Here is an 8,620-nt window from a genome sequence, read left to right as displayed (position 1 = left end):
GTGTTTCCAAGGTTGATGTAATCAAACATCGTACGCTCCCTCTACCATCGGGATTGGTATTAAACCTAAATAATTGTTATTTGGTGTTTGCGTTGAGCATAGACATGATTGGATTATGTTTATCGCAATACGGTTATTCATTTAAGGAGAGTAATGGTTACTCTGTTTATTTGAATAATACCTTCAATGGTCTTACACCTAAAATGAATGGTTTATTGAATCTCGATCGTAGTGATACACATGTTCATGCCAAAAGATACAAAATAGTAATGATAGTACCACATACTTGTGGCACTGCCATTTGAGTCATATTGGTATAAAACGCATGAAGAAGCTCCATGTTGATGGATCTTTGGACTCACTCGTTTTTGAAAAGATTGAGACATGCGAACCATGTCTATTGGTAGATATGCATGAAGAAACTCCATACAGATGGATCGTTTGGACTCACTTGATTTTGAATCACTTGGGACATGCAAATCATACCACATGGGCAAGATGACTGAAAGGCCTCGTTTTCAGTGAGATGAAACAAGAGAGCAACTTGTTGGAAGTAATACATTTGATGTGTGCAATCCAATGAGTGCTGAGGCACGCAGTGAATATCGTTATGTTCTTACTTCACAGATGATTTGAGTAGATGCTGAGTATATTTACTTGATGAAACACAAGTCTGAATTATTGAAAGGTTCAAGTAATTTCAGAGTGAAGTTGAAGATCGTCGTGACAAGAGGATAAAAATGTCTGTGATATGATCATAGAGATGAATATCTGAGTTGCGAGTTTGGCACACAATTAAGAAATTGTGGAAATTTTTTCACGACTAATACCGCCTGGAACACCATAGTGTGATGGTGTGTCCGAACATCATAACTGCACCCTATTGGATATAGTGCATACCATGATGTCTTTTATCGAATTACCACTATCGTTTATGGGTTAGGCATTAGAGACAACCGCATTCACTTTAAATAGGGCACCACGTAATTCCGTTGAGATGACACCGTATGAACTATGGTTTAGAGAAACCTAAGCTGTCATTTCTTAGAAGTTTGGGGCTGCGACGCTTATGTGAAAAAGGTTTAGCCTGATAAGCTCGAGCCCAAAGCGGATAAATGCATCTTCATAGGACACCCAAAAACAGTTGGGTATACCTCCTATTTCGGATCCGGAAGCAAAAGTGATTGTTTCTAGAAATGGGTCCTTTCTCGAGGAAAAGTTTCTCTCGAAAGAATTGAGTGGGAGGATGGTGGAGACTTGATGAGATTATTGAACCGTCACTTCAACTAGTGTGTAGCGGGGCACATGAAGTTGTTCCTGTGGCGCCTACACCAATTGAAGTGGAAGTTAATGATAGTGATCATGAAACTTCGGATCAAGCCACTACCAAACCTTGTAGGTCGACAAGGATGCGTACTACTTCAGAGTGGTACGTAATCCTGTCTTAGAGGTCATGTTGCTGGACAACAATGAACCTACGAGCTATGGAGAAGCGATGGTGGACCCGGATTCCGACGAATGGCTCGAGGCCATGAAATCCGAGAGAGGATCCATGTATAAAACCAAAGTATAGACTTTGGAAGAACTACTTGATGGTCGTAAGGCTGTTGGGTGCAGATGTTTAAAAGGAAGACGGATAATGATGGTAAGTGTCACCATTAAAAAGGATCGACTTGTCGCTAAGATGTTTTCCGACAAGTTCAAGGAGTTGACTATGATGAGACTTTCTCACTCATAGCGATGCTAAGAGTCTGTTGGAATTATATTAGCAGTTACTGCATTATTTATGAAATCTTGCAGATAGGATGTCAAAACATTGTTTCCTCGACGATTTTCTTGAGGAAAGGTTGTATGTGATACAACCAGAAGGTTTTGTCAATCCTGAAAGATGCTAACAAGTATGCAAAGCTCCAGCAATCCTTCTAAGGACTGGAGTAAGCATCTCGGAGTTGGAATGTACGCTTTGATGAGATGATCAAAGATTTTGGGTTTATACAAAGTTTATGAGAAACCTGTATTTCCAATGAAGTGAGTGGGAGCACTATAGATTTTTGATGAGTATATGTTGTTAACATATTGTTGATCAGAAATGATGTAGAATTTCTGGAAAGCATACAGGGTTATTTCAAAAGTGTTTTTCAATGAAAAACCTGGATTAAGCTACTTGAACATTGAGCATCAAGATCTATAAGGATAGATAAAAAAATGCTTAATAGTACTTTCAAATGAATACATACCGTGACAAGATTTTGAAGGAGTTCAAAATAGATCAGCAAAGAAGGAGTTCTTGGTTGTGTTACAAGGTGTGAGTATTGAGTAAGACTCAAGACCTGACCACGGCAGAAGAGAGAGAAAGGACGAAGGTCGTCCCCTATGCTTTAGACTTATGCTCTACAGTATGCTATGTTGTGTACCGCACCTGAAGTGTGTCTTGCCATGAATTAGTCAAGGGGTACAAGAGTGATCCAGGAATGGATCACATGATGGCGGTCGAACTTATCCTTAGTAATTAGTGGACTAAGGAATTTTCTCAATTATGGAGGTGGTAAAAGAGTTCGTCGTAAGGGGTTACGTCGATGCAAACTTTGACACTAATCCGGATGACTCTGAGTAGTAAATTGGATTCGTATAGTAGAGCACTTATTTGGAATAGCTCCAAGTAGCGCGTGGTAGCTGCATCTACAAGATGACATAGAGATTTCTAAAGCACACACGGATCTGAAAGGTTCAGACCCGTTGACTAATAACCTCTCTCACAAGCGAGATATGAACAAAACCCATGGGTGTTGAATTCATTACAATCACATAGTGATGTGAACTAGATTATTGACTCTAGTGCAAGTGGGAGACTGTTGGAAATATGCCCTAGAGGCAATAATAAATGGTTATTATTGTATTTCCTTGTTCATGATAATTGTCTATTGTTCATGCTATAATTGTATTAACTGGAAACCGTAATACATGTGTGAATACATAGACCACAACATGTCCCTAGTAAGCCTCTAGTTGACTAGCTCGTTGATCAATAGATGATCATGGTTTCCTGGCCATGGACATTGGATGTCGTTGATAACGGGATCACATCATTGGGAGAATGATGTGATGGACAAGACCCAATCCTAAGCATAGCACAAGATCGTGTAGTTCGTTTGCTAGAGCTTTTCTAATGTCAAGTATCATTTCCTTAGACCATGAGATTGTGCAACTCCCGGATACCGTAGGAATGCTTTGGGTGTACCAAACGTCACAACGTAACTGGGTGGCTATAAAGGTGCACTACAGGTATCTCCGAAAGTGTCTGTTGGGTTGGCACGAATCGAGACTGGGATTTGTCACTCCGTATGACGGAGAGGTATCTCTGGGCCCACTCGGTAATGCATCATCATAATGAGCTCAATGTAACTAATGAGTTAGCCACGGGATCATGCGTTACGGAACGAGTAAAGAGACTTGCCGGTAACGAGATTGAACGAGGTATTGGGATACCGACGATCGAATCTCGGGCAAGTAACATACCGATAGACAAAGGGAATTGTATACGGGATTGATTGAATCCCCGACATCGTGGTTCATCCGATGAGATCATCGTGGAACATGTGGGAGCCAATATGGGTATCCAGATCCCGCTATTGGTTATTGGCCGGAGAGGTGTCTCGGTCATGTCTGCATGGTTCCCGAACCCGTAGGGTCTACACATTTAAGGTTCGGTGACGCTAGAGTTGTTACGGGAAATAGTATGTGGTTACCGAAGGTTGTTCGGAGTCCCGGATGAGATCCCGGACGTGACGAGGAACTCCGGAGTGGTCCGGAGGTGAAGATCGATATATTGGACGAAGGGTATTGGAGTCTGGAATTGTTCTGGGAGTACCGGGTGACGACCAGCGTGACCGAAAGATGTTTCGGAGGCCCCGACAAGCGTTGGGGGCCTTATGGGCCAAGGGGAGGGGGCACACCAGCCCACTAAGGGGCTGTGCGCCCCTCCCAACCCCTCTCACGTAACGTGGAGAGGTGGGGGCGCCTCCCCTAGGGCAGCCACCCCTCCCGGCTTGGGGGGGGGCAAGTTTCCCAGGGGTGGGGGCGCCCAAACCCATCTAGGGTTTCCCCTGTGGCCGCCGCCCCTCCCCTAGGGAACCCTAGGGCGCCTCCTCCACCCCCCTTCCCCCTATATATAGTGAGGGAGAGAGAGGGCAGCCGCACCCCTTGCTTGGCGCAGCCCTCTCCTCCTCCTCCGTAGTGCTTAGCGAAGCTCTGCCGGAGAACCACGAGCTCCATCGCCACCACGCCGTCGTGCTGCTGGAGTTCTCCCTCAACTTCTCCTCTCCCCTTGCTGGATCAAGAAGGAGGAGACGTCCCCGGGCTGTACGTGTGTTGAACGCGGAGGCGCCGTCCGTTCGGCGCTAGATCGGATCTTCCGCGATTTGAATCGCCGCGAGTACGACTCCATCAACCGCGTTCTTGTAACGCTTCCGCTTAGCGATCTTCAAGGGTATGAAGATGCACTCCCTCTCTCTCGTTGCTAGCATCTCCTAGATTGATCTTGGTGACACGTAGGAAAATTTTGAATTATTACTACGTTACCCAACAAGGCCTCCTTCATGCTTTCTCGTGCACATTTTATCCCAAGCGATCCAATGAACTTTCTTTTGCCCATTTGCTTCTCCCCACCAGAAGTTTGACGAAATAGATGACAGATTCCCGCACATTTTTTTGTGAGTTGGAAGCAGCTCATGGTCAAGGTTGGTGTTGATTGGAGGCCGGATTTAACAAGCACCTCTCTAGCCATTTTTGAAAGTCCTTGTCCTTTCCATCCCGAGACTTTCCCTCTTGCTCTCTCCTTTACATATTTGAAAATTCCATCCTTCGAGCTCCCTACCACCGTAGGTAGCCCCAAGTACCGCTCACTCAATGCCTCCTCCTTGATGCCCAGTACTTGCTTTAGCTCTTCTTTTGTAGTATCATCTGTTCCTTTGCCGAAGAAAATTGCTGACTTGTGGAAGTTCACTTTCTGTCCGGACGCACCTTCATACTGCTGCAAGATAGTCCGGAGTACTTCAAAATTATCCCTAGAGCCTTCCACGAACACCACACTGTCGTCAGCAAACAGTAAATGAGTAACGATTGGCCCGTTTGAACCGAACGACACCCCTTTGATATTAGCCTCCTCCTGCGCCTTCTTTAGAAGAGCCGAGAAGCCCTCGACGCAGAAAAGAAAGAGGTACGGGGAGAGGGGGTCCCCCTGCCTCAGTCCTCTGGATGGGTTAAATCTATTTGGACCTTTTCACTTACTTTTTATCTCGTTTCCTTCTCTCTATCCCCCGCCGACGACAATAAATGATCGCTTTTCACCCGAACACTTGATATGGAACGTTCATTTCCAATACCGCTTTACGTTCTAGATACACCGCCAGCTCGCACATTGTCGAGATTGGAGTTTCACGCGTACCGTGTATGCGCATGTCTAGGAAGCATCCGCGCGCGGTGTGCGCTAGCTCGTCGCGACGCAGCGCTCCTTTCCAAATTCAGTTCTAGCTCACGGATTCCGCTCCTCGGTAGCCGCTGTCGAGAGTGGCATTTAGGCGGTATCGTGTACTCCTCTATGGGCGTTGGGCGTCCGCGTGAATTACAACCACCGATGTTTTTTGTGAAAGAGAAAACGCACACGTATTGTCCTCACTCACACGCAAAGGGACACTAGCCAAAGCCCACCAACCCGCACCGATAAGAAAATACCGTAAACACCCTCGCTCCTGCCCGAGAACTACAACAATACCAGACCTCACTCCCTAGGCCACTCGAGGGGCAGGACCGTCCGCCCGCACCCAAATGTTTTTACTAATGCCCCCTCGCCCCGCCTTTCCGCCGCTCAGTTCGCCTGCCCGCACCTGCCTGCTTGGACTTGTTTAACACTCAGCACCGCACCACCGCTTCCTCCTCCCTTCTCCGGGTGACATCGCCGCAGACCGGACCGGCGGCGAGGCGCGGTCTTCCGTGCTCCTCGGGATGCTCGAGGAAAATGCGGGTGCCCACAGCGGCGGCGAGCAGCTTTACAAGGTTTGAGTCAATTTGTTGTTGTGTGCGCTATTGACGGTCTGCACACCCCTACCATGCAAGGGGCAGACCCATTCAGATCTTTTCACTTCTTTTTTATAGTTTCAGTTATACTTTTCTTCTCTCTATCACGACAAATGACCGCTTTTCTCTTTGAAACTTGGTATGTAAAGTTCATTACCAATACCAGTTTGCGTTGTTGATACACCTCTAGCTCACAGATTGTCGAGATTGGAGTTCATGCATACCGTGTTCGCACGTGTCTAGGAAGCATCTGCGGGCGGCACGCATTAGCTCATCGCGACGCATCGCTTCCTTCCAAAAACAATTCTAGCTCATAGACTCTAGTCCTCAGTAGATGCAATCAAGAGCGGCGTGTAGGTGGTACCAATGACGACTCTATAATGTAAACGGAGGACAGGCCCGAACAAGCCAGGAGGTGCTTAGATGGGCCAAGAAGCCGCCTATTTGCTAGGCCGGACCGGGCCGGGCCGTCATCACTAGTAGCAAAGACAAAATCCATCTGGCTAGAGGGCAGGCTCAAGCCTTTTAAAGCCTGCACAGTAGATTCGCCCCTGGGTGGTTGGTATCGTATACTCCTCTGCGGGTGTGCGGCATCCGCGTGAATTACAACCACCGATGTTTTTTTCTTTGCACGAAAGAGAAACACACACGCATATATAAGCGGGTTAACGGGTCACACCGAAGAGCGCCCGTGTGCTGTCCTCACTCTCACGCAAAGGGACAGTAGCCCAAGTCCACTAACCCGCACCCGATAACCAAATACCGAAAACACCCTCGCTCTTGCCGGAGAACTACGGCTGAACCAGACCTCACTCCCCCTGCCACTCAAGGGGCAAAACCGTCCACCCCAGCCCAAACACTTTTATTAATACCACCTCGCGTCGGCCTTGTGCTGCTCAGCTCACCTCCCCGCCCCTGCCTGCTTGGACTTGTTTAACACCCACCACCGCTCCCTCCTCCCTCCTCCGGGTGACGTCGCCGCGGACCGCACCGGCGGCGAGGCGAGGCGCGGCGCGGCCTTCTATCTCCCCCGGCGACCGGCCGTGCTCCCAAGGATGCCGGAGGCAAATGCGGGTGCCCGCGGCGGCGGCGAGCAGCGCAGCAAGGTGGGGGAACGGACGGACAGAGTCGCTTTCCGCGCAGAAAGACTTCTTCTTCCTCCTCTTCTTTTTATTTCCTGCCTTGTCGGCGCCGGCGCGGTGCTCTGCTTCCGCGGGCTGGCTCGTGCTGGGATGGAGGGGCGCTCTCCCCTGGATTTGGGGCGGATAAAGATGTGGATTTCGGGGAGGATTCGGTTTCCCCAAACAAGAGGAGTCTGCTTCCAGCCCGCGAGGTGGACGGATTGGCTTGCTCTCGCCGCGATTTCTTGCCTTGTTAGCTGCCGGGAGGTCCCCGTGTCCAAATCCCCGGGGAGGCGGCAGCATATCTGCGGCATATCCGGTCGCTCTTTCCTATTCAATTCCTGGAAAATCTCTCGCTTGAGCGCCGCGGAGCCCCTCTTTTGGCAGATGTTGATGAGGGGTCGGTCGGTCGGCGTGGTTGGTAAATGGGGTAGTATTCGATTCGGTGACCGGGCAAGTTTATCCAAATCTGCAGTTACTTTCCTTTTAGCCAGAGATGGATAACGCCGGCGCTGCGCATATATTCAGTCCAGCCCGGCGAATCCATGCCTGCCCAGGAGTTGCTTAGAAGTTTCCTCGTATTTTCAGCCAAAGGGATATAGCCTTTTTCAGGAGGGGTCGTTCATCAGCCTCCTGACATTTGTTCTTTGATTTGAATTGGTTGCTATCACTTTTCTGATTTCGGGTGGGTGAGTACAGGCCAAGGAAGTTCTGATTATGGCGCATCAGTAGTAGTTACACCTATTATTAGGATTTCCGATTGCGAATATATGTTGCATCACTCCGTAAAGAAATATAAAAGCGTTTAGATGGCTACTTTAGTAATCTAAACGCTCTTATATTTCTTTACGGAGGGAGTACTATTTGTTTATCTCAAGTATTAGAAGCTCGGTTGAATTTGTGGCTGTTTTTTTCAAGCCAACGCGATCTGGATGTCCTTTTCTTTTGCAAAAGAGAATTTGCCATGTGCACTGTGCTAACTTTCTCCACGAATTTTCAGGTTCAGAGTTCAGACGTGATGAGTTTCTTCAGTGAATATGGAGATGCAAGCAGATACAAGATTGAAGAAATAATTGGCAAAGGGAGTTATGGAGTGGTATGTTCAGCAATCGACCGGCAGACCGGCGACAGGGTGGCCATAAAGAAGGTATCCAACATCTTCGAGCATATAACCGACGCCGCTCGGATGCTCCGCGAGATCAAGCTTCTCCGGCTTCTCAGGCACCCCGACATCGTCCAGATCAAGCACATAATGCTGCCTCCCTCCAGGAGGGACTACAAGGACATATTTGTTGTCTTTGAGCTCATGGACACGGACCTCCACCAGGTTATCAAGGCCAATGATGACTTGACAAAGGAGCACTACCAGTTCTTTCTCTACCAGATGCTCCGCGCGCTCAAATATATCCATACTGGTAATTAATTAT

At 48.0% G+C, this 8,620-nt stretch overlaps 1 protein-coding gene across 2 annotated transcripts in view; it reads left to right on the top strand.

Annotated features, from left to right (window-relative positions):
- Positions 1 to 5,867: 5,867 nt before the first annotated feature.
- The window catches only part of LOC123183152 (mitogen-activated protein kinase 7), a 5,902-nt gene continuing 3,149 nt past the window's right edge, over positions 5,868 to 8,620 (top strand). The window contains exons 1-2 of one of the 2 annotated variants that reach the window (XM_044595896.1): positions 5,868 to 6,051; positions 8,194 to 8,608. In XM_044595896.1, coding sequence (XP_044451831.1) covers positions 6,001 to 6,051; positions 8,194 to 8,608 — 466 coding nt within the window. In that variant the 5' untranslated portion in view covers positions 5,868 to 6,000. Of the gene's footprint in view, positions 6,052 to 6,961; positions 7,179 to 8,193; positions 8,609 to 8,620 lie in introns of those variants that run through there. The other variant, XM_044595894.1, reaches the window with a different exon arrangement.

This window comes from Triticum aestivum, chromosome 1D (assembly GCF_018294505.1).
Source record: "Triticum aestivum cultivar Chinese Spring chromosome 1D, IWGSC CS RefSeq v2.1, whole genome shotgun sequence".
NCBI lineage: Eukaryota > Viridiplantae > Streptophyta > Magnoliopsida > Poales > Poaceae > Triticum > Triticum aestivum.
This window is presented reverse-complemented; position numbering and strand designations above follow the sequence as displayed.